The sequence below is a fragment of the Pleurodeles waltl genome, chromosome 4_2 (genome assembly GCF_031143425.1).
Source record: "Pleurodeles waltl isolate 20211129_DDA chromosome 4_2, aPleWal1.hap1.20221129, whole genome shotgun sequence".
Taxonomy (NCBI): Eukaryota; Metazoa; Chordata; class Amphibia; order Caudata; family Salamandridae; genus Pleurodeles; species Pleurodeles waltl.
In genome coordinates this window covers 1,022,513,911-1,022,541,015 of record NC_090443.1, presented here as the reverse complement: position 1 = coordinate 1,022,541,015, position 27,105 = coordinate 1,022,513,911, and the positions used below count along the sequence as shown (strand labels likewise).

At 43.9% G+C, this 27,105-nt stretch overlaps 1 protein-coding gene across 1 annotated transcript; it reads right to left on the bottom strand.

Annotated features, from left to right (window-relative positions):
* Positions 1-25,903, bottom strand: LOC138293611 (acyl-coenzyme A amino acid N-acyltransferase 1-like). Its single transcript, XM_069232884.1, has 4 exons — positions 25,865-25,903; positions 13,016-13,517; positions 12,072-12,274; positions 1-3,370 (listed from the first exon to the last, which is right to left on the bottom strand). Exons 2-4 carry the CDS (start codon positions 13,476-13,478, stop codon positions 2,768-2,770), a joined length of 1,269 nt encoding a protein of 422 aa, XP_069088985.1. The 5' UTR covers positions 13,479-13,517; positions 25,865-25,903; the 3' UTR covers positions 1-2,767.
* Between the last annotated feature and the right edge of the window lie 1,202 nt (positions 25,904-27,105).

Below are 27,105 nucleotides of genomic sequence, written 5' to 3'. Positions count from 1 at the left end.
TAAAGTTATAATAGTTTTTATTCAACATAACTGCAATTTGTGATAAGTTGCATGAACTGCAATGATTAGGATAATGAATATACCAAGCAATATTATTGTGAAGAGAGTCATTGTTATAAAGACCCCCACCATTATGCAATATATGAGAAAAAAAAATATATATATATGTATAAGATGGAATAAGCCCTAATACCCTAAGGAGAATAGGTCTAACCTCCTACCTAAAAGGAGAGCTGGGTTCGTTAAACCTAATCTGCCAAAGCTGTGTCCATGAGAGGAGCCCACAACCCTCGTTACCTTGGAATGAGGTCTCTATTTCAGACTCCGCAGGGACACGAAGACTGGGTCAGCGTCAAGATGACTGGCAGCATCGGTATCAGCGATGGTGGCGATGCCCTCTGGTCGGAATCCCTCTGATTATCTGTCTAAAAGTGTGTTGTATTTATACAGATCTACAAGGTCCCCTGACATAAGTGTTATTCATAACAATAGATAACAGGCATGCTTGGGACAGCAATTAATATCAACAATCCCTCGAAAGTATGGAGAGGGAAAATCCCTAAGTGTGAATGCCTACTGTATGTTTGTCTTTCGTGCTTGATCTTGATGCCTTAGCGCAGTGACACTGATAACAAGTGGCCTAACTATAAACAAGGCCGCCATCTTAACGGAAATAAATAATTAAATGGACTAAGACAGAGCAAGCTAAGTAGGTTAAAAGTCACTGGGTGACGGGGCACGAGTTTACAAGCCCACAGCTAAGCTAACTCCTGTTATCCCATTAAAATAAACTAGGATTCACTACAGGTCGTGTTTCTGACTGTTTGTGTGCCTGTTTTGAGAACTTCTGAGCCAGTTTATAGTTAATTTCCCTAATAATAAAACAAATATTATATACAGCTAGCTCAAATCCACACAGTCTGCCATACCTTGCAAAACACTTATACAACACGCCTTTGAAAGTTCAAAACTGCACCAATGTGCAACTATGAGACACTTTTTTAGGTATCTAACGCACTAATTCAGAGCATTTTTATTTTGGTGCCTAGGGACGACTTTCTGTCCAAGTTCGACCCTGGCCTTATGGTCATTATGGTGCCTGGAGGAAGCAGAAAACCTGATTGGACCCGGTTTGCCAATGTATCTATAACCTCTCTTAACCTACCAGCCAGTATTTTAGTGATGTCCAGTAGGCATTCTGCTTTGTCACACACTCCTTTTGAGGTTTCCCAGGCTTGTGAATGAGCACGACCATTGCCAGGAATACAGTTTGCTTACTTACAAGTCTTCTATACAGTTTTACTGGCAGGCCACTGGGGCCTGGCGATTAACACACCTGCAGCCCCCCCAATGGCTACTGCTACAGGATCAAACGATGTGTGACCATCTACCTTTAACTCATTATCAATCGAACAGTAGATAAAACCTTCCAAAAGGGCAATGTCCATGTTATGTTCTGGTACTACACAACTGCATGTGCATACCTTTCTATGGTAGCATCAAAAAATATCTTATTAGAGAAAGTCTCCTGAATGTGCATTCCTACTGTTTCCAAATAAATTCTCTGCTAAAACTTAAGTCAGCAGCTAAAGTTATTCATTTTATTTACGTCTAAATTCAGATTCACTTTGTCTACGACAACGTTCTATGTTGATTTATTTCGTCTTACATCAGCAAAAACAGAAAATGGAAAATGCTCCTGTCTTCCCCTTGGATCAAGAATGAAATTCAAGCTAGCACCCATCACTTTCACAGCCTACAACTGGAAAACTTCAGTGCTTTGATACATGATATGTACTATTACTGTTGTAACTCAAGAAAAAAAGTGACTCTTCGCCATTCATATGAGACAGCTAGTACCACAGCAATGGTGTTAATCCATAATCTATTTATACCATACAAAAGCCCAAGTAACATGTTATGTGGCTAAATTCTACCTTCAGTTGGTATCCCCTTCTGGCATGCCAAAGGTCAGGTAGCACTACTTCTTTGAAAGGGAAGAGAATATAACCATTGGTATTAATTTCCACTAAGAATACAGAATGTCTATATGACTGAAATCCAGACTACATTACACTTTTGTGCCTATTCTTATGGTAAATGCACATGTTTACTAGTGGAAAATCTTCATTACTCTTATTTTATTATTTCTGAGCTTTACAATTGGCACAGTATGGTCACCAGACCCAAAGACCACAGGCTGACGTACTTCATGTCTCCTATAGCGGTATTAGATTCCCCTCACCCTCCAACCAATATTTCTTCCCCTAGCTGATCATCTGAAATCCTACAGGTTTCCTGAAGACATAATTCATCCCAGTGTAAAGATCTGCTCCAGGCCTAATCTAGTCACCTACTTCTTACTTGAAGAAGTTTCTATGGCATAGAACAGGGCTTGCTATCTAAAGCTTCTCGTGTAAAAGGAGGGTGAGGTCAGGTGGGTGAGTATCTTTTGCATCAGAAGCAGCAATTTTCTACACGGTGTTTGGCTTAGTATTGGTGCTTCTGGGCACATCATCAAGGTCAGAAAGGCCTCTGCCTTTTGTGGGACATGTATATTTTGATTGACTGTTATCCAATATTTCATTTAGCACCTAATATGCAAATTCGTCATCTATTACAGAAATCTGCCACGGCTTCTCCAAGCTCTTCGCCCACCTTCACATAATTCTCCATTTCCTCAAATGACCTCTAGTACTTCTATTCCAGCGCCATCATTTTGAATCAATATGACGGTCAATATTTTGAGGTTGGGACGGTAAGAGGTTTATAATTTGCTGACTCCTAGTGGACCATATCCCAAGTGCAACTGAAAGAACCTTTGGATCTCCAACCACGAATGTTCCTGTGCTTTAGCATGACCCACCAAGTCCCCTCCCCAAAACACTGGCTCTGCAAAGTATGTGCGGTGTGATATCCTGCAAAATGGCAGGCCTGGGGGCTCGATCAGGTGGCCAGCACCTGGATAAAACAGAACACGACCATTTTTTCTTCCATGCTTCCTCAGTCGCTCCATTAACACCTCAGCATACATCTTACTATTCAAGTTCCCGTCGTCACAGCCGGCAATAAAAAGAATGTCACCCACAGCTCTCTCAACAGGGATCAAGAACTTCTGGCATTCAGGAGTTCGAGGGTCCATCAGCAAATGGGAGACATCAACAGCCCCGAAGTCAGTCCAGCAAATCCTTTCAGTAAGGTATGGTGCACAAGGCATGTGCAGGTCTTTATAGTGGTAAGGGGTTCCATTCATACTGGTGGGTCCATTAATGCAAACCGTGGCCTTCACCTGCTTCAGGAATGCAGCTATAGTCAAGGCGATCTCTGCACCTTTCGAGATTGCAAGTACCCCAATACCAGGGCCCAGAACCTAAGCGAGAGAAATATTCACAATTTAAACATTAGTGAATCAAGGAACTGGTAGCATCAACGTTCAACAAGAAAGACAAATCAAACAAGAACTTTTGGGTGTGTTGAACTTAAGCACAACCACAAGCCTGATGACTGGAAGGATTTTTCAGAAAAGATAAAAACAAAAATCAAAGAACTGCTTTGCGCATCCAGTAATGATAGAATGTGTTTATAACGTTCAAGCAATGCAATTTTATTGATATGGGATTGGTAGCCAATCAACCCATGAAACACTATATCAACAGACGACACAGCTGTTTTACTGGTGCACAAGCAAGAAATTCAGTAGGTCTGTAAATTAAATATGGTTAATGTTACCCAATATTTTTCAAATCAAAAATCTAGATGCATTTCCCCTCAAACGTAATCTTATAAGCTTAGTTTGCTTAGTCTTAGTTTGCTTTCAACAATTTTAATTAATGCGTAGTTGCTTCATTCAGTCAATAGCTGATGGGGTACATCACAAGCTCCTTCACCAATAGATTGGTTGCTAAAGCTATTGTGGATAGTGCTGCTCGACAAGTTATATGACGTCATTAGAGAGTGCTACAAGAGGTAACGAATCATGGACTTGTTGTTATATAATTAGTAAAATACAAACATGAAGTTTACTTTTCACATGTATAAAAAGAGGTAAAAGTGGACAAACATTTTGTCTTCAGGAGGAGGATGTAAAGCGCTCCAACACAAAAACTGGTCGCCACTGCTGATGAGAATGGCCAAGAGGAGGAAGATGTAGGCGGGGTTCAGGGATTGGGTTCTGTTACACCTCAGAAATGCGCAATTCTATTCTTACCAACAAGAAGCAGAGATATGCAGCTCCATAAGGAATCATACGAGAAAGCATCCATGCCTTCTTATAAGAACTTAATAAAAATGACCATTAATAGATAATGATGCACGATTCGGAGACCTTTAAAAATATATATCTACAAAATATTGGGTTCTGTGGGCATGGTTACCATCTGAGAGAGATGGTGCTTTCTCTGTTTGATTCTGCCACTGCTAGAGTAAGCGACCACACCACTTGTTGCATGTGTAGACAGTCTCCACATGAGAACGTGCAAGGACCTCAACGCTAACCTTAAAGCTTCTCCTCAACCTGTGCTCCTACGTTGTACTCGCCCCGCAGTGGTGGGGTTTGTGCGACCATCAGGTGGGCACGAAGACGTGTCAATGCTAGCCTATAGGATACAACTGTCTGGGTCACTAATGGCTGACACTCAAGAGAGAGAGAGGCAGGTGCTCACATGACAGTAGAAGAAGAATTGGGACTATTACGCATGCTATGCGACAAACGCCATCCTTACTTTAAAGAAACAAGAGCAACAATCGTACTTTGCTGACAGACCACATCTTCACGAACACCTCAATAACAGCGCGGTCTGCAAACGACACATCTCATATCCATGACAGGTAGGTGACTACGTTTAAACCTTGACCTATGCATAAATCATTACTTTAATCAGAGAAACAGTATCTTTAGCATACTCCATACTTCCTAGATTGGCTTTGATGTGCCTCATCAAACAATTTTCCAATGTAAACTGCCTCTACTTAGACTATACTCTATTTGTTTACATTGACCAGCATGTTTACTGAATACTTTCTGCTTACCCCTTCCATCGCTGAATATATGGTCAGCTATTTCCCTATACACAAGTACAACTGTGTGTGACTCACATCCGTTATTCTAAATGACACATCCAATATTTTATGAGAGCAGATGTAAATTATAATATTTTCAGTGTACTGTAGAAGATTGTGAAATACATACATTACTGGGCTTTCTTTTGCTCAAGTTATTTTTTGTCTGTTATTGTGAATTGTGTCATAAGGGCCTATGTGTGCTGTGTTTACAACAGTCATCACCACAACATTTTTTCTTCTCTCTACCCATATGTTTTAATACAATAGTTTCAGACTTAAGCCATCACGCCACACAGGGCGACACACGTGTTGGCTGAACCCTATGAGCATGAAAATTCAAGTTTGATGTTAAAAAATAAAGGTCATTACTGGAATCAACTAACATGGTGTAAGATGCCCTGAATGATGGAAAAAAACAGATAACTAATTTCTACCAATTTATTTAACATATGGATGTGGTGTACATACCCTTTTATTGGATAAGCAGTTTAACTTAAAAGGAAGAGGGCCTAACTCCGGACTTTTGCCGTATGCATGTTGTACAAGACTGAACGTGGATGCAAAACCTGTGAAGTGATGTGTTATTGTACCACAGAAGCTATTTGAGATATTATGTGTGACATCATAAGGAGGACTTTAGAGGCACAGGATGTTGTTCCAGATCCTGGGTGCATAGATGGCAAAGGCCTACTGTCTTCTTTCTACTTTGCGCATAATTTCCCTTATCCACGCAGTACAAATATCTCAATATGAATATCACAAGAACATTATGTGGATTCACAAGCTGAGTCCTCTGCAAATTGCCCCCCAAATCTTGCAGCTCACATTATCATAAAGCCAATTATGTTCCTTTAACTGAGGTTCCTAAAGTCAACATGCACTTATTTTTTAACCTGATAATGTGTGATTTTAGTAGGAATTCCTGATCTCGCTCAGCCACAATTTTCAGTGGATCTGTGCGGTTTTGTAACAATGTAGTTTAGCCACTAACATCAACAGACATTGAGAATGGACTGCGGGCATGCCCTGCGTACTGTATCCCTGCCTTCTCAGGGTGGCTGAGACGTTGCCTAGCGGGTACCGATATCACAGTATGTCCTTTGGAAGCTCTCTGCGCATAGAACTCGTACACTCAGACCCTGATAGTCACTGGACAAATCTTGAGCAGTCAATGAGCTCGGGCCTCTGTCCTAGTCGCACAGTGGACATGGCCCCAGGACATGGCCATCCTCTGTGGGAAGTGCATATCTTATTCATTGAATACTTTTGGTTTTGTAATGATGTACATTGGTCCATACTCACAGGTTACAGCCTGCGGCTGTGCCCAGTGGAAACTGGGTGCGGTGAATCACTGTCCTAGTATTCCAGTCACCACTACTTGACAAACACAGTAGGCTCCTGGCATCCACTCAAAAATGCACCACTCTCAAAAATACATTAACAAAATGTGTGGATACAAATCATGTTCTATGAACTTTAGGAAGTACTCAAACTATTTCGCTTTACTTTATCTCTTCCTCCCAGTACCGTAAAAAATATTTTCCTACAGGAAAGGCAGAAAGTTAGTGGAATCAAGAAGTGTGGAATAAGTGACAGTCATCCTATAGTCTCCCAGTAGCTATCCTGTTTTTAACAAACGCTAACCCCTGAAGAATTTTGCAATGAGAAAAAAAAGCTGCTGTGGCTTGTTCTCTGGTGACAAACTGGCTGCATTTTAAGCCAGTTGTTGAAAATTGATTCTCTGAAGGGTCACCCCAAACCTTTTACCTTCCTCATCTTCTTCTTCTGACCTCATTCTTGCTGGCTTTTGGACTCTGGACACTTTGCCACTGCTAACCAGTGCTAAAGTGCATGTGGTCTCGCCATAAACAAATGGTAACATTGGCTTATACCCAATTGGCATATTCAATTTACTTATAAGTCCCTAGTAAAGTGCACTACAGGTGTCCAGGCCTGTAAATAAAATGCTACCACTGATTGTGTGACCCAAATAAGTAGCCCCTTAGCCATGTCTCAGACCTGCCACTGCAAGGCCTTCGTGTGCAGTTTGACTGACACTTCGACTTGGCATTTAAATCTACTTGCCAAGCCTTAAACTCCTCTTTTCCTACATACAAGTCACCCCTAAGGTAGGCCCCAGGTAACCCATACGGCAGGATGCTGTGCAAGTAAAAGGCAAGACATGTACCTATGTGTTTTAGATGTCCTGCTAGTGCAAAAACTCACCAGTTCGTTTTCCACTACTGTGAGGCCTGCTCCTCTCAAAGATTAGCATCAGAACTGTCCTCATATACCTTTGAGTGGTAGATTCTGAACTGGAAGGGGTAGCCAGGCCATATTTAGTATGGCCAGAATGGTAATAGAAAATCCTGCTTATTGGTGAGGTTGAACTTAATATTACTATTTTAGAAATGCCACTTTTAGAAAGTGAGCATTTCTCTGCACTTAAAACCATCTGTGCCTTACAGCCGGTCTCCAATCCACGTCTAGTCTGTGCTGGTTGACAGCTCCCTTGTGCATTCCACCCAGACAACCACAAACACAGGACACTCAGTCACATTTGCATTATTCTGCATACTGAATGGGTCTTCCTGGGCTGGGAGGGTGGAGGGCCTGACACTTACATTTCAATGTCCAGTGGCTGCCCTCACACAAAGGACTGATAACACCCCCATAGGGACCCTGGCAGAGGGGACTGGCCTGAAAGAGTAACTGGTGCACTTCAAAACCACTCTTTAAAGTTTCTCCCACTTCAAAGGCATTTTTGCATATATAAACTCGGTCTCTGAACCAACCAAATCAGACACTTCAGGGCCTGAACTCTGTCAGAAGACCTGCCTGGCTGCCCAGAGGACTCATCTGGACATGCTTTGCTGAGAAGGACTGCTGCCCTGATGTTGCCCTCCTACCTGCTGGCCTCTCACCGTGCTAGAAGGACTCTGCATTCCCCAAAAGTGCTTTCCATGGGCTTGGCTTGAGCTTGCCTCCTGTTATGAAGTCTCAGGGACAGCAAAGACTTCAACTACTGGCTTTTTGCTAGTTTTCCAACTTCAGTGATGCCTAGAACGACTTCAGGGATGCCAGCACCGATGCCGCAGCCAGCTCCCACTCCGTGGGCATCCCTGCATGCAATGACCGTGGCCTGCAACACAAGTCCAACGTTGCCACAACACTGCTTCCGTCACACAGGGTCACTGCGACACTGCGCAGTCGACACATCACATCTTGACCAGCGGGATCCAGTGACACCATCGGGTCACCAGGAATCAACGCATTGTTAACACCGCATCAGCTCCCCTTGCAACCGGACAGAACTGACGCCTCATCTCCACCTGCCTCACCGTGCAGAACCGAAGCCTCATCTCCTCAGACTCCGTAAGGGACAGACGCCGCACCGGCTCAAGCGACACCTCTTCTCAGTGACTCCGTGCGATGTCCTTGTTCTTTGTTTTCCAAAGGTACTGTACCTGGGGGTCCATGTGACTCCATGACCGGCACCAGTGGTTTTAGATTGTTGGGAACGAGTCCATCAACGACGCCGTGATAGCCCCAGTTGGAGCTATTGTGTTTCTAAGCACTCCTGTGGTATTTAATCTTTAAAAAATCATAACTTTGCTTCTGTACATTGGATTTATCATCACTTCAACAGTATTTTATTCAGGTAAATATTCTCTAGTTTTCTAAACCTGTGTGGTGTATTTTTATGATTTTTTCACTGTGTTACTGTATAAGTTCTTTAAACATTGCCTTCTAAGTTAAGCCTGACTGCTCATTGTAAAGCTACCGGAAGGTGGGCACAGGATAATTTGGCTTGTGTTGTGACTTACCCCGACTAGGACTGTGGTCCCCACTTGGACAACTAAAGACCCCATCACTAACAACAGTTTCAAGAGTTGAGACATCTGTTCTGAAGCACACTGCGCACTAGAATACACATATACTCCACTAGTAAGGTAGCTCAGTGCGCCAATGCGGTCACTGCAATAACCAGATGATCACAAGTTTTAGTCCTGGTAAAATAATCCAGTGGGCAATGTCTACATGCATAGAACTGCATGGAACCTACAAAGGAACAACTTTCAATCAATGTACACTTTAACTCAATTTTTTATTCTTAAAAGGTTGTCAAAATAAGTACCGTTTGATAATATTAAATGCCAAAACATCCACATTCTATTGTGTTATACAAATAGTCCCTGTGGGTGAACGTACATACTTTGGAGCACCTAGAGCTATGAAGGCAAGCTATAACGGATCACATGCAAATAGGTGCTCAGCAACAATGCAATCTTGCTATGATGTTTCCTGATGCATATAATGGAATATAGCATGGGTGCTTTCTGTCGTGTTCCATCAACCACAGACAAGGAGCCTTCTTTAGAGGGTGCCTCAGGAAGCCCAGAAGCATCTGCTGAGAAGTAGTGGAACATCAGGATGGGGGCTACCAACAACGGATAAGGACTTGTAATAAACTATGGGGTGGATTGATAAATGTGCCAGTTTCTCCAGTCCACTAGCCCTGTATACCAAACCACTACTGAATATTTTTCAGTTTACCTGTGCGCACTTCCCGTTCTTTGCCTTCTTGACTGGGCAGCAGAAAAAAATAAATACCACAAAGCTATTTATTAAGGATGATTTTAGACAAATCGACTTTGTCTAATTGTCCGACGCAGGGATGTGGAATTCCTATCGCCTGACGCCAGGAACATCTTGTTTGGGGTCAAGGGCAACAAGTTTTTATGTTTACTTTGTCCTTGGGACAAGTAGGCCCAACCCTCTGCAGCACAAACCCTTTGGCTGCCTGTTTACAGAGAGTGAAACTCTCTGCAGTTGAGGTAATGTGTTTCCAAAAGATAATGCTCTTTGAACTTGTATTTATGGTTCATTATTTGAAAGCCTTCATTATTGGGGTGAGTGCTGTAAATAAATGTTTTAAGGTCACACTTCACTACTGACGTTGGTTCCAGTACAAAAAAAACAAAACGTGTATACACATGTTTGAAAAGTTTAGGCTATGAGGCTAAGTATAATGCTCCCAGAATGCTCTCTGATTAGATGCAAATGAAGTGTCATTTAGTAAAATGTGTTGATGCATGCTAGCATTTCCCAAAAATATTTCTAATGGAAAATCATTGTAACCATTTCCAACACGAATATGGGAAGCATGAAAATAAACAAACACTGACAAAGCCAACTGGTCTGACATATTTTTATAAGTCTTTTAGTTCCATCAATGCGTGTCTTGTTTTGACATGGCTTTTGTAACACTTTATTGTTGTGGGAGCTACCAGGCCCTCAACATTGTAACAAACACTGGCAAACCCCCCCCCCCAAAATGTTTTTGAACTCTAAAAGCACACGTTGCCACCAGTGGCATAACAAAGGCCCACAGCCGCCCTCCAGGGGTGCCCTTCAGCACAGCACAGCACCTGCCCTGAGTGAGTCTGGAGAGGGGGCTCCTCCATGTTCTTTGCAAAGGGGCACCCTCCAGTTTCGTTACGTCACTGATTGCCACTGTAGTTCCTGACACTGAACAAAACTACTTTGTGTGCCAATATGCTCCTTGTGGAAGAGCAGAATGCGATCACTCACAGTAAAGCCAGCCGAAAAAGAGAGAAATAGAAGTTTAATAAAAACAAAATGTCTTTGTTAACACCAGACCTAATTAGGGACCAAGACCCACATGTAGGTAGCTTTTTGCATGTCGCATTGCGATGCACAAACCCAGTTTTGCGATTTAGTAACCTGGTTACCGAATCGCAAAACGGGTTTGCGACTCGCAATTAGGAAGGGGTGTTCCCTTCCTAATTGCGACTCTCAGTGCAATGTAGGATTGTTTTGTGACCGCAAACGCGGGCGCAAACCAAACGCAGTTTGCACCCATTTCAAATGGGTGCTAACACTTTCGCAAAAGGGAAGGGGTCACCATGGGACCCCTTCCCCATTGTGAATGTCACAGTAAACGAAAACGTTTCATTTTTCGTTTTTGTAATGCATCTCGTTTTCCTTTAAGGAAGCAGTCACAGACATGATGGTCTGCTGTCTCCAGCAGGCCACCATCCCTGTGAGGGCCGCTATTCGCAAGGGGGTCACAAATTGCGACCCACCTCATGATTATTCACTAGGTGGGCATTTGCGAAGCCCTTGCGAATCACAGATGGTGTCAGGGACACCATCCTACATTTGGATTTGCGACTCGCAAATTGCGAGTCGCTCTGACTCGCAATTTGGGGGTCGCAAATCTGAACCTACCTACATGTGGCCCCAAATTCTTAAAGAAAGTCACAAAAGTGCACCCATGGTATATGTCGTACCCCTATAAAATGTTTGTGAACTGCATTTTAGCATGGGTAAATACGCATGTGTAGATTTGCTCATGTGAAAATCTATTGAGCATTTGCAAGTTCATTTTCCCTCCGGCCACTTTCTTCCCAACCCTGAAAGAAGTTCTAATTCTGCCATTGTCAGGAGTAAATGTCCAACCTTTCTTATTATGGGAAAATATTAGAGAGAAGCTGGTGAAAATCTTTAAGACATGCAGGTTAGTAGGTTTGCAGACTCAAAGGCATTCCAGCCCTGGAACTATTGCTTACTGCTTCCTCCAGCCCCAGTATGCAGATCTGCAGAAAGGTGGCAAAATAAGGAAATTGCTACAGTAGGGATCGAAACTGCAAGTATTCAAGCCCTACTATGGTAGTAGCCCTGGCATAATCAGAGAGGCTATTATCAGAGCTCTTACATAATGAGATTGCTGCCATAATTTGTCGCCACAGTACATGGCACCAAAGGGACAAGTAGATCTTTTTACAGGACAAGTAGATTTGAGAAGCAACCTGTCCCCTGGACAAGTAGATATTTTAATAAATTCCACACCCCTGAGACGGCTGGTGTCCTGCACACTGGCAATAGCCCAACACTATTCCCAAGACGGGGGACCACAGCAAAGTAGCAACCACTCAATATTTCTGGAAAATGAGAGGACTGGGATGCATTGCTCGAACACCCACCTTTGGATGTTTTAAAAGCAACTCTGCTGCTTCTTCAAAGTACTCCAGGTTAACCTCGGTCAAGATGTGTGGCAGGTCATCATATCCAAAGTAGGCCAAGGAGAGCGAGGCAAAGCCACGGCTGGCCAGGAGAGCGCTGCGGTACTCAACCAGGCCGCCAGCTCCACCAAACATGTCAATCACGCCGGGGTAAGGACCATCTCCTACCGAAGTAAAGCAGAGGCAGGTGAAATAGAAGGGACACAATATGGGAAGATATGTTGGGACACAAAAAGAGGAAACAAAATAAATGAAAATGCTAAATATATATGGAAAGGCATGAGGAGGTAAGAAATTTAAACAGCCTACAAAAACGTCACAATATTGACTACCACATCATCATGTGAGGTCAGGTAAGCATATATTTAATGTTCTTAACTGCACAGTTATTCACTTTGAAGATGTAAATTGTGAAGGAGAAGATATATATGTAAATACTGATCTGCTATCCTGAACTCCACATGTATGGACCTTGATGATATTTAATATCACCAAGGTCCACAGATGTTAGGTTAAGGACAGTAATTCTGCACTTACCTGTATATAATTATGCTTACAATACCTATACACAGTTAATATAGGTTCACTATTAATAACTCCAATTTTATGAACAGAACCTTTCCTAGAGAAGATGAAAAGCAGCAGCATTGAGATCACATCTATCTGATGTGGGTTTTGATTTCTAAGTTGGGAAGTTCTTTAGGTATGAAATATAGCGACCAAGCAAGAGCTTCAATGAGCATCACAAGTAAACCAGATTATCCTCTTCTGGTCTTGGGCCTGTAAATACATGAACAAAAATGTATCCTTACACCCTTCCAATTTCTATAGTACCATATGTCACGAATAAATTCATACACACGGCAAGGCTAGAGAAGTGCTTTGCTGCAGATGATGTCACTCACCTGGAGGTAGAAAAAGAGCTCCTCTAACTCTACCCTCTTTAATCTGCATCCGCTGGACCCCAGGTGCCACAAACCACTTCTCCGTGGTTCGGCTAGCCAGTGGTAGTGCATCAGGGACAGGTGCGGTCTGTATTGCGTCATAAACATCCACAGTAATCCGGAAGGGGCTGCCAATAACATCCCGCTTAGTCAGACTATAGAATGGCTTGACGGATTTGAGGGCCCAGAAGAGCCCCATGGGAAGCATCCCTTGGAAGGAACCACCACTGGCCTCAGCATGCTCCAGGTCCACCTCCCCAGAGGCGTCCCCTCTGTAGTATGCCTTGGATTGGAATGCATAGCCCTTGTCATCCTTCAGAGATGCCCGGAGAGTTACCAGCTGATTTGGCTGTAAGCCAGTGACACGGATTCGTACATGCTCGTCAGCGAGCGAGACTTCAGGGGTTACAGTGACCTGGATCATTGATGAAGCAATTCACTGCCTAAGTGTGTATGTTGTTACCTGTGGGGGAAAAAAATAAAATAAAAATGAAAACAATTAGAAATAGATGCTCTAGTGAGTGCTCGACAAGTCAGCTGATCGGTTGAGGCATATACACGCCAGGCACCAAATACTCCTTTGACACATACACTGCCTGCGTTAACTTTTATCGGTCCTTAAGCAGAATCAATGCGCATTTTTAAATTCATTCAAATGTCCATGTATTATAGAAGTTTTCCCAGCAAACCCTCCTCTGTGTATCTACAGTTTACATGTTTATCTGCCCAGGTATTAGCTTAATACTCCACTTTAAATAACATGCATTGGGCAATTGGACAGCTTAGAAAAAAATTAAAGTTGTGCTTGGTTTACTATGTACAGTCAAAGTTCATAGATGGATCAGAATAGTCGGCCCTTAACCACTTTTCTGAATCTTCGGCAATCTGTCCCAAACATAGAAGCCTTGAACCTGGAGAGATCTAATGCCAAGGTGGAGGGAAAGAGAACTACTAGGTTCTACTGCTTTGGAAGGCTGAAGGTTATTATAGGAGAGGGAGCTAAGTAGAGGAGATCCGTACCCTGATGCTGACCAGGAAAGTGCCCAGTGCTTTTATGTCATAATCCTACTAACTCAGAGACGTCGGATAGCTTCAAGGAAGATGTAATAGGGTAAAAGAATGTCAGACATAAGAGGATGTGAGATGCGGGACTCTAGAGGCACTTTGCAGAGGACTCGGCTTGAAAGCCCATTTTATGTTATTGCAATATTTATATTGAGATACAAGTACTGCCTGGATAAGAGGATTTTTATTCACAAAAAAAAAAAAAAAACACAACACCAGGCCAATGCACGCAACCCAGGATCGGGAACAACATTCCTGCATCCATCTGCACTGCCTCAACGCTGCTCCAATTTAGGAAAGAACTGAGGATTCACCTACGTCACAATGCATTAACCATCCACGAACCAGCTTCCTCTTCTATTAATCACTGACTTTAAGCTGGTGTTTGACAATGTAAAGCGTTCGACTGTTATGAGTATTATGTTTTCCCACTTTGGCTATTACCCTGCATGACCTACATGTGCCAGTCAATCAAACAAAAAGTGAACACGTGGGATTGGTAAAATGCTCAATGTATGTGGTTGATATGACATTTAGTTTATGTCATCATGTGCTGTAAAGTGAGAATCGAGATTATGGGAATCTATTTGCAGTATTTACTCTGAACGCCGATTGCTTCATTTCACATTAGCTATGTATTGATTTCTAGGAGCTTCTAGAAAGTCTTGTTTACTGTTATTTCAAAGGAAGACTTGGAGAATGAAAGTAATTGAAAGGGCATAAGGCCTCTTTCTGTCAATGGTTTATGCTACGGTTTTGTGAACAATGAGATTATGTTATAAAAGTCTAGTACAGGGGGCGAAGGGTAGAGTGGATTCTTCGTGCAACATGAGACTGGAACAAAAATCATATCTACGGTCCCAACTGAAGGCTACCAGATAGGAGCCCTTTAGCCTTCGCTCGCTGACCGACCAGTGCAGCTGGACATCTGAGACGAGAATAGCAGACCTTGTGACTACAATGAACATAAGAGCTATTGTTCAAACAAGTATGCAGGAGCGTAGCATACGTAAAATGCAAAATAGCTTTTATTTTCTGTTGTGCTAGAGTTATACGTGTGCTTTGAAGTAGTAGAAGTAGCAGAATGAGGGTAGGATTGTTACAGGCTTAACATTGCAACCATGTGTCCTTATTGTTGTTACAATTCATATTATGTGCACTGGACTAGAATTTGATTTAAAATAAATATTTATAATGTATCCTTTCTGTTCAAATGTTCTTAAGCGTGAAATTCTTTAATGAAAGAACGTTAGGGATCCCACTAACTATACTTGTAATGTCTTGTGGAATTGATTGTCATCTGAAACACACCTTGCTCAAATGTTACTCGGTAGGTTGTGGAAAGGGTTTAGTACAATTGAGTATCTGATTTGGGTTGGCGCATTGACTAATGGCCCGGTTTAGAGTTTGCTGGGTAGAGTTATTCCGTCACAAATATGTTGGCTATCCCGTCCACCGTATTACGATCCCATTACATCTTATGGTAATCGTAATACAGCGGACAGGATATCCGCCACGTTTGTGATGCAGTAACCCGTCCGCCAAACTCTAAATCAAGCGGAAATTCTTAAACCAGGCATAATGGCTCCTTATGCTACTCTGTGCCCCTACTTGCCACACACACACAACGTACATACACCAGAAGGGTTTTATGTATTGCTCTGTTTGTACTTATGGGTGCAAGATTAAATGTTTGAATTCTTGAATGTATGGCTGCAAGACTGAATGGATGACTCAATTTATCAACCAGGCATACAACATAGCAGAAAACAGCAAATTAACTATCATTAAATAAAAACTCAATGTTGTTGCTAATGCAGATGAAATCAAGATGTGAAAGCTTTCAGACTTTATTAGCACTTGCCTTTTAGATATGCAGTCACCATGAGATGCTTTCCACTTTTCACCCCGACATGTAAATGTGTCAGTGGATAGTTTGTAGCTTTAGTGTGTTGCATGGGTTAAGGCACCATACAGACGTTTAACCTATTGGCTTTGTCAATGCTCTTTTTTTAATTTTGTGAGGTACCAGAAGCTTCCCAGACACTGCAATAGCACTCTCGCTGTTGCATGATGCGTGGCACAAACAATTGCAAGATGGCCGCCCATCTGTACACACTTTGAAAGGTTTTTGTTATACTTTTCCAAACCGAAAGGAGGATTGGCAAAGCACAGCAGTCATCGCTAGATCTATTGGATTTGTCAATGCATGTTTTTAATAGGAAACACCACAGCAGTCCCTAACAGATGGGTCACTGCAGGGATGTGCCCCAGACTGGCAGATGCTCCTTGTTCCACTGGAGAAAGACACTGTAGTAAAAGATGTCAACTGCAGGTGAAGAGTCCAAGAGAAGGGTTCCATTTCTCTCTGGTGGCCATATATCACGTTTATGGCGTGGCTTCCTGTCCCCGTTTGAGGAGAGATGGCTATTTGCTTGGGAACTAATTCTGCTACAGATAGGAGGAGGCAGGAAGAGCCACCACACCGCTTGCATCTCAACTACAAATGAAAGACCATCTTGGCCCCAGAGAAGCTGAATCTTTCTTTCTCACACCGACTTTACTACCTGCACAGAGTCTTACTGTTGCTTCTTGGTCTGAAGACTTTTAATATCCCTTGTAACCAAAAAATGTGTTTTCTGAATCAACGTCACAAGGCCACCTTCATTATGGGGTGGTTACCTCATGCAAAGGACGACTGCAGTATAGCAAGAGTTATCACCCTCATGCAATAGCCAGAAATGGGTACCATCATGCAGCACATGCCCACATTTTGTGAATACCATCTCCCCCATGCCAGTATTATATTACACTGCGCAGAAAACAGTGCCCATGAAATCACACTGGGTGTCTTCCCCACCTAAACCACGACCTTTCGGGCAGGGAAGCGACATGAGAGTGCATCTCATGCCCACTGCACAGCCGGTGATGGTGTGGGGATTCACTTACAGTCTCAGTGATGATGGTCGAAACATTCTGTCTTCGATGTGCTCAAAAACACAACGAGCAGCTTTTAGAGCAGTGACTGTGCTGCTTGTCCCCAGAGCATGTTTAAATCACTCTACCCGTCTTAGCTGTGAATTCTGCCTGGATGGAGATAACAGACCTGCAGGGTCCGGCTTAGGCGAGTGGCCCAGGAACGTTTACGACAGGCCCTGGACCACTGCCCGAGATGAGCAAAGTATGCCTATATAAGCCAAGGAGTGTCATCCTTATTCCAAGGCCTGTTTGTCCTATGATGGGACACCATCATGCGAAGGGTGCACACCAGATGCCAATAATTATCAGCATTATGCTCAGAATTACTGTCATAATGTGAGGGCCTTCATAATGTCACAGGTGGTACCATCAAGTCCAGGGTGTACACTGTATGCCAAGGTTTACTACCATTGTGCCAGGGCAGGCATTATGTGAGGGCCAATCCAAGCACTATATTGCCATAGGTATGTACACAGAAGTCAAATAAATGATGGGGTCACTTAGCAGGTAGGCTGTTATAGAACTTTAATTGTGCTAGACTGCACCAGGACAGACTTAAATCTTAGCTTATACAGCCTACTCTGACCCCAGAAACCTACCTTCTGTGAGCAACGGACAGCTAGCATAACTGCCTGATTAAACAAACTATGAGGACTCAAATCATTATCAATTGTTTAAAATCTGTTATCATCAAGCTGACCAAATACAATGCATCACTACACACAAAATACACAATGCTTTCTCGAACAATGTAATAAGCAAACGTTACGAAAGATGTAACAAGTGTGAGTCTCTCTCCCTTATATGTCAAATGCTTGATCACCAGACAATGATCTGTGTACTGTCAAAAGCACTTTTTAGGGACTTCTCGGGATGGGTAGAGGAGGGACCTCGTTAGTGTTTGCTTACAGCCTGCCTGTAAAATGCTCTACAGGGGCCCATATGAACATGAGGTGAGGGACTCATGAGATTGGGCTGGTGATAAGATAATGGACAACATTGATGCCCTATATGGTCTGCTCAGAGAATGCAGAATAGTGACCAACGTCCGGCGCTAGATTCAGTATGGTATGACTGTTTGTTGCAGAGTTAGACACTTCATGGTATAGGCAACAGGCGTTGAGAAGAAACAGGGCCATGGTGGATGCTCGAAGCACTCTACCCATAGTCAAACAGGGGAATCTGCAGACATGCACTGATTAAAGGCGGCCAGTGTCCCAAAGTCACAGTTGTGCCTGGGAGCCCACAACCTAAGACTACAGAAAAGAGGAACAAATGCAGCTGTTCTTAAACCAGAAGGCCCGGTTTGTACAATATTATTCACCTCTTCAGGGAGACCATATTTGACACGTTGCTTTCTAGTGTTAATCTGGAGAGGAAGCCAACTCTAATTTTTGCTAGATATGACCCATAATGGAGTAATAGTGGAGTGCCAAAGAGAACTCCAAGACACTGAGAGCTAGAATGCATTTTATTTTTCTGTAGTGGCCAGCCAAGTGTGGCTAAGGTGCAACCCATTACAACTGATAGGTACCAGCAGCCACGTAAGTGGTCTGTAGAAAAAGCATTGTATCAGTAACTGGCAGATAATAGATACTCCTTAGACATCCTTCATCTGGATGTGAGAGAGGAACTGCCTAAGTCTATGCAATGATGACCACTAACCCCTGAGTAAGTAGTGATTACTAGGGGTGGGCGGAACTCACAGAATTTCACTCCATCGTATTCCACGGAGTTACACAAAACTGTGACATTCAGCAAAGTTCTGTGACAGGGCGGAAATCGGCACATCGTGCTGCTCCTGGTAATCTTTAGCGCTGGGACCTCATTCCTTGCTTTGAAAAAAAATAATAATAAAATAATTCACCGTGAACTGCATCACTAGGGGCACCAGAGCGCGCTGCAGCTCGAGTTGAAGTCGCTGCTGCTCAAGTCAATTTTTCTACTCAAGCTGCAGGTTTCTCACCACAAACGGTCATGACTGCTTGCGTTGGGAAAATCTCACCGGGTACCCGTATAGAGCCCAAAAACCTGCTAGGGGATGCCAATTCTCACTTGCTTGCAAGAAAAACACAGTCACACGGATGAACTGTGGATTACAAGCATAACGCGGAAAGGGAGTTCCATGGTTTTGACACTTGTAAGAGCGGGCGGAGAGGTGTTTTGAGGAGGTAATAGTTTGTTGGAGAAACATGAAAACTATCATAATCTTATCTTTCCTGCAACGCCCGGCTTCCTTTAAATGTGGCCAAAGCTTGTCTTTTCTTGTAATGCTAATATGCATGATTTTTGTATATATAGTGTTCAACTGCGGCCGGTGATTTGTTGGGCGCTAAAGTGTGTAATTCTTTCATAGCACTACATCTCTATTTTGGCACTTTAAGTTGTTATATATACTGTAATTAAACTGACTCTCACAAGATCAAGCATTTCCTATTTGCGGAAAATTGGAAATGCTCTTATGTGTGACACAACATTAAAATAATATATAATTAAGCAACTATAATTGGCTAAGTACTGGCTTAATGTTGTGAAAGTTATATGCACTGTAGCAGCTCACACTGTACTGGCTGCAGTTCAGCAATATATATACATACATGAAAAAGATTGATCTATAATACCATTAGGGGAGAGGATGTGATATCGCGCCCACAGCTGCCACCTGTAGAACCAGGTTTGAGCCTCGGCTCAGCATCCTGCGATTCTGGGCAAATCACCCCGTGCCTACCAAAAACAAACATTTGCAATGCAATGGGTCTTGTGTTTGCTCAAATTACAGCTACTGGCTGACTGGACTTTTCTTGTCACATAAGTATTGAAAAGGAAAAGTAAAATAGTTGATTTAAGCAAGCTGATTCAGAGCGCCATGGCCCCTATGAGCATGATCGCGAAGGAGAGACACAAAAGGAAAAAGAAGTTCACTCGTATCGACAATCGTGCAGTTATCCATGTAACGGGGTCAGTGTCCAAGGCGGTAACAAAACCACCCCAAGGAGGGACAAACGTAAAACATTTACCAATGATAAAGGATTTTTGAAAGGCAAGTCTATGAAAGAGTGATAGTGATGGGTGTGTGGTGGGCGTGGGTAAAAGCCCACAATACTTAAAACAGGTCAAAACGCTTCCACGCTCGACCTAAATAGTGAAAGTGTCCTTGTGTAAAGTAAACGGTGCTCATGTAAAGTGCCCTAATACAGTTGGGTCGAGCTCACGCTATATAAAACTGCAAAAAAAATATATATATACATACAAGAAAAGTTCAAACACAACATCCTATTCTCTACAAATACTGTGAAACTAATAAAATGACCACATATTGGATTACATAAATATCAGACAGAATGCTCTGACGCGGCTTTAAGTCAACCTAACATTAGAACAGCTGGCTGGAGAAACGATAAAATGTTTACATTAAGGCAAAAACACATGATGTAAACATACCAGGAATGGCGTCTATCTAAAGCAACAGGGAAAAAGAAAGCAAAAAACAGGAGTGTTAAGTGAAGTAAGGCCAGGGGCATAACGCAGCCCCCTATACTGCTGGAGGGAAAGCCTTGGTCCCCTAAAATGCGTGCTCCCACCCACAACAATCAACTACTAGAATCAGTGCTTGAAATGGAAAAATAGAAGTGCAGGCCCTCTGGGTCAGACTACCTGTATATCTTTTTCCTTTCCCAACTCACCGTAAATATGTTTTCTTTCCCAACTCACTGTATATCTTTTCCTTTCCCAAACTCACTGTATATCTTTTTAACCTTCCCAACTCACTTTCTAATCCATTCCTACCCTGTTCAATGCTCTCTGCATCTCCCTTCAAGAGTGATCTTAATATCTCCCAAAAGAGATGCAAGTTATTAGAAAATAGTAATAATGTAACTTTATACAATAAGGGCCACAAACTGGATTTGCAATTGGTGTTCAAATATTAGGGGTTAAAATAACATAATTCAGTGCCATTAAATGTATCATGCTTACAGGTATGAAAGTCTGATTCAGCGGTGCTGTGAGCATTAGGTGACACAAAGAGCCCTGCTGCATGCACTCAGCCCAATGAGATGCCTGGTTACTAAGAAATGTTACCGATAATTTTTTGTCCCAAATACTCATTAACCCCTTCTGTGCCGGGGATGTAATGGTTACGTCCACCGGCACAGTGCTCCTGTGCCGAGGACGTAACCATTACGTCCTCGGCCTGGAGCTCAGAGGGAGCGCTACAGGGATGGAAGGGGAAGCCCTTCCCCTTCCACCCCCTCAAACCCCCCCAGTGATGTCTGATGACATCAGCGCGCGATTGCGCGCTGACCTCACCAGAGGCCACTTCCCCATCCAGAGCAATCGGAAGAGAAATGTTCAGCATTTCTCTTCCGATCATGTGATGGGGGCCTGAGAGGCTTCAAAGGAAAGGGAAGGAATTTCCTTCCCTTTGAAGTGTCTCAGAACATTTCAGACGATCCGGCTTCTGAAATGCCCACTAGACACCAGGGATGTATTTTATGATGAGAAATTGGCATAAGGGGAGCGACCCCTTGGGCAAGGGTCGCTCCCCAGGGGGGCATATTTTTTCAAGGCCTTGTCTGCACCCCCCCCCCCCCCAGGGGCAGATCGGCCTATTGTTATTAGGCCGATCTGCCCCCAGGGGGGGAACCTCTAGGCACCAGGGATCTCTTTTTCTTTTTTTTTTTGCTTTCTAGAAGTGGGGAGCGACCCCTTAGGCAAGAGTCGCTCCCTCGGGGGTGCAAATTGTATTTAGACCGCAGATCGGCCGATTTTTGTTAGACCAATCTGCCCCCGGGGGGGGGGGGGGGGGGAGAAAGCCCACTAGAGACCAGGGATGTTTTTTTTCCCCCCCAATTTAAGAGGGTAGGGGAATGGCCATACCCCCACCCCAAATATATGGGGCCGAAGTTGTTCTGCCCACCATTGGGCAGATGGGGCAGTTACCCCTGATCCACACCCCGGGGGGGCAGAAAGTCTACTAGATGCCAGGGAATTTAAAAAAAATAATAATAATAGTGGGGTGGTGGCTACCAACCAGTGTGGGCCTGGTTATGCACCCACCCCAACTGAAGGGGGTAACAGTCTTTCAGCTCTCCCCCCGCACACTAAAACATCTTATCCCACGGCAAGCAAGAGGACATTTGATTATTTTGGTTTTACATTTGGGCCATGAGAGCTTAGCCAACTCTCAAAATCGTCCCACTTGGAATGGTGAGGGCTGCACTTTAGGGACTTGTGGATTTTTCTACATGGCAGCATCCCAAAGACCTAGGCACATCTGAAAACTAAACATCTGGGGATTCCAGGGTGGTGTGTTTCACATGCACCCCACACCATTTTGTTACCCACAATGCCCTGCAAACCTCCAACTTTGCTGGAAATCACACATGTTTCCCACATTTTTGTGATGGAACCTTCCGGAATCTGCAGGAATCCACAAAATTCCTACCACCCCGCATTGTCTCATCTATACCGATAAAAATTCTGCTGCACTTGTCAGCCTAAATATGTTTCTTTTCAGACTGTCCTTTTGGACCCGCTTTGGTTCCCCCTCAATTTCGACATGTTTTTGGCTCTTCCCTGTCACAAGCACTTGGCCCAGCTACACAAATGAGGTATCATTTTTACCGGGAGACTGAGGGGAACATTGGGTGGTATGAAATGTGTCCCGGTGCGGTGATCCCACACAGAAATGTAGGAATCCCCGGCACAGAAGGGGTTAATACCCGGTGTAGAATGAAAACCCAATGCAAGATACAGCTCATTTATTGGCTCTGGGTACCTAGGGTTCTTGATGAACCTACAAGCCCTATATATCCCCGCAACCAGAAGAGTCCAGCGGACGTAACAGTATATTGCTTTCAAAAATCCGACATCGCAGGAAAAAGTTACAGAGTAAAACGTGGAGAAAAATTGCTGTTTTTTTACCTAAATTTCTATATTCTTTTATTTCAGCTGTTATTTTCTGTAGGAAACACTTGTAGGATCTACACAAATGATCCCTTGCTGAATTCAGAATTGTGTGTACTTTTCAGAAATGTTTAGCTTTCTGGGATCAAGCATTGGTTTGTCACCCATTTCTGTCACTAACTGGAAGGAGGCTGAAAGCACAAAAAAATTGTAAAAATTGAGTATGTCCCAGTAAAATGTCAAAATTGTGTGGAAAAATTGGGTTTTCTAATTAAAGTCTGCCTGTTCCTGAAAGCTGGGAAGCTGGTGATTTTACCACAACAAACCCTTTGTTGATGCTATTTTCAGGGGAAAAACCACAAGCCTTCTCCTGCAGCCCTTTTTCCCCATTTTTTTTTAAACAACATTTTTGCTGTATTTTGGCTAATTTCTTGGTCTCCTTCAGGGGAACATTAGCAACACAAAAAGGATGATGGACGGAGTGCTGACAATGCAAACACTCACCCCCAGTCACAGATCTGGGTTTAATCCATCGTTTTTTTGCTGCCCATGCCATTCCAGTTTGGACCCAGCCATATTCAAATCAGTCTTGACCCCAGCCCGAACTGCCTGGCCAGGTCTTCCCTGGACTGGAAACAAGCATCCTGGGACCGGTTTCGGGGTTTCACCCCTCATCAGCCAGGCTAGCTTGAATCCAGTGGCATGGGAAGCACGGGACCCACGTCTGGGAACCCACAAAGTCTGGGTACCTCTAGAATCCCTAGGATGTTGGAAAAAAGGACGAATGGGTAGCTTATGTGGAGAAAAAGTTATGAGGGCCTAAGCGCAAACTGCCCTAAATAGCAAAAAAAAAAAAAAGGCTCAGCACAGGAGGGGAAAGGGCCTGGCAGCGAAGGGGTTAAAGAACGAGCCAATCCATTGGCGTTACACCGATTATGGTAAATCACAGCACATGTTCGGATTATCGAGTTTAAAATCTTCTTAAAAGCACATTTAAAAAAATGCACAAAGTCCCACCTTGAGGTGGATAAAACAGATTAGAGGGCTGCCAGAGGTGGGCTGCTGAGAGTGCATGGCCTGCCTATAGATCTACCGATGTGTCAATATCTGACCTGTAATAATTAATAAAGAGGGCAGATTGGAAAGCACGAATCAGATGCAAGAGAATACTTCAGCATGGAAACGCATTCAAGGGGGTAATCCCACCTGCCTGTAAAGTCCCTGGAGAGGGCCCCCCTCCCCTCTGGACCCAGTCAGGGGCCTGGGTAGAGAGTGTACTGATCTGAGGGGGCCCCCTGGAGTTAGCCCCCCCCCCTTTGTGTCACCACTGGAATAGACAGATACTGCAGCGTAGTCAACTTTTCAGAATACTTATGGGTGCATTTCCTTAGTTGCAGCGCTCTCGTGCGGGGCATTTTACAGCCACGTGTGACACTTCGAATGAACTTTCTCGTTAGAAGAACCACTTAGGGATGCCCATGTAAAGAGGTAAATATCTGAGATTAGCCAGATCCGACCACCGAGAAGCTCTAAAAAGGCGATGAAAGTGCTGCAAAACCACTAAGATAACGGGGCACTGACGTTTGATGGTTAAAGTTCTTGCTAGGGGAATCTGTGCTAAGGACAGTCAGGGGGTCGCCCATTGGAAGAATGGCCAGTCCAGCCATAATTCCGGGGGTGGCACTCACCCGCAAACTGTACCCAAGATACATCTATAATAAAAATAATAATAGTGAATGGTCATAACTCAAAAAATAGACGGTTTCGTAAACTGTAAGTCACCGTGTGATATGATAACCACACACACACACAATGACTCGAAGTGGACGCAGAAAACACTCACGCGTCAGAAGTTAAGGTGTGCTTAGCCGCGGCTTTAAGTGGGCCGGGTCCTGCCGGTGCTCAGCACCAGCAGATATTAAGAAAGGTCCCTATCGGTCTTTCTATTTTTTACCCTGACCCTCAGGGTTCTTAATATAAAAGCTGTCAGTGCTCGTCTGAAGGTCCGCCCCCTGCCTCCCGGTACCTACAAGAGAATGCGCTCCAAAATATGTGTACTGTGAGAGGTTTATTACATCACTGGGCAACTTTTCAAGGCGCGCCTCCAAGCTGCTTTTAGGGTACAATAGCCGGATGCACTTTGGCACGATATTAATTTGTTTTGGGCACTAAAATCACGCAGAGCTAGTTGTCAGCTGGCCCCTTTTGAGAGTTGGCGTATCGGAGTTATTTGTTGCATTATATATCGGGATGCACACACTGTGCTAAACACAGATTTTTAGCTTGCCTTTAAACCAAGCTCTTAATCACATCGGCCACGCCCCTTTGAGACACCCCCGTTTCTTCGTCTCACTTAAAGCCCTGCGTTCAGCACCAGGTCATTTGCATTCATTGATGAAACTAGAGGACTCGGAGACAGACTTGGAGGGTGGTCTGCGGGCAGCGGCGTAGTTTCAAGGGGTGTGTGGCGGGGGTGGAGTGAATTTTCTAATAGTTGGGTACTGATGATTCCAGCCGGGTATAGGTAGATGTCTGCCGGATTTGACCAGGAATTTTCAGACACATTCCCACAAAGATGCACACACACTCTCTCCCACTCTGCCTTTAAAGTTTTCAAAAATATTGTTAATTTTACAAAATATTGTGTTTTCCCGCTCTTAGTACCCTACCAATCCACAGTCCTCTCTCTTGCCACTGCTCCCTAGGGCCCTCCCCTGCCTGTCCTATAATGGATTTAAACTTTCCATGCCAGCGTGTCGGAAAATCTGAAGCTGACCCCTTACCCCCCCCCCATTTTAGGGAGCAAGCTACGTCCCTGTCCGCAGGGAGCAGCCCACCTGTCCGCAGACCGGCACTTACCTGCGGCGAGCCTGCTCCAGTCCCCGCGCTCACCTTCCTACTGGCCCCATCACCGACACACCTGGGTACACATTAGAGGAATGACCCTCGGCAGCGGCGCGCGAGTCAAGCTCGTCGTGCGTAGGCACCGCCCGTTGGCGGGAAAGTCGTGACTACAGCTGGAGGCACGCGGGTGGGAGGCAGAGGCGACGACGAGGAGGTGCGGTTCCAGGAGCCGGACGTCTGGCCGTGCAATGAGAGGGGCGGGGGCGCTATTGCGACGAGCAAGGCTTTTAAAGTGCTCTGTGACCCCAGGACAGTATTTCCATTACTGGACTTTCAAGTTTACCTAGTCTTAAAGTATCCCGGTGTGTTTTTCCAGTTGGGTGATTAAGCCAATCCCCGTACGTGCCAACAGACCGGTTTCAGGTGGGGCACCCAAGACTTCAGTTTAAAATCTCCCACTTTCCTTTTCTGAAATGTTGGCATGCATGAACCAGGACTAAAACTTAGGGTGACCAGATTTTGAGATGGAAAAACCGTGCGGGGTTAGACATCAAAGTAGGCCTAAAGCCTTTAGCCTTACTTCTATATCTGGTTTGTCCCGTTTTGGCACGGCGTTGGCATTGTGTGTGTGTATGTGTGTAGATATGTGTATATGTGCGCCTGCTACAGTTGTACATCTTGTAAATGTGTGCATATACACACACAATATCTTACAAGTGCTTATATACACATATCACGCATTTACAAGACTACCTTTTAGCAATGACAGGACTTACATCCTTCGTCCTCCTGCCATCTCCTCCCCCCTTTATCTCTCTGCTTGGAGCAGTCTTCTCATACCATGCCTGGCAGAAACAGACTCTTAAATGTTTTCAGACTTTAGGTCACTTCTAGAAAGGAAAGCATACCTTTCATTTCTTCCTTGCAGGATGACCTGGCCTTTCTCCAAAAAACCAGGACATTTATTTAAAATTAACAATTGTGTCGGGGCACCACGACAGTCCACTGAAAACCAGGACAATCTGGGGAAATGCGGTCACCCTACTAAAACTCCCATGATGCAGTAAGTTGTTACCCAAAAGTCCTGGTTAGAAAACAGATGTCCTGGTAGACCTGATCTCCTCCATCAGGGATGAGTATGATTTGCATTCATTATTTACTGGGTATTCAGGCAGCCTCGCTGCCACGTTTTCTGTTTGCTTGGCAGTGACATTTAGCGGTTTACATGTCATACATGTGGGATTGAGAGTGCTGTT

Bases quoted from the DNA above. Each gene is read 5' to 3' on its own strand.
- LOC138293611 (XM_069232884.1), bottom strand. From the start codon at position 13,478: ATGATCCAGGTCACTGTAACCCCTGAAGTCTCGCTCGCTGACGAGCAT. The intron at 12,275-13,015 runs GTGAGTGACATC...TTACTTCGGTAG, and splicing joins AGCTCTTTTTCTACCTCCAG to GAGATGGTCCTTACCCCGGC. The intron at 3,371-12,071 runs GTGGGTGTTCGA...TCTCTCGCTTAG, and splicing joins TGCTTTTAAAACATCCAAAG to GTTCTGGGCCCTGGTATTGG.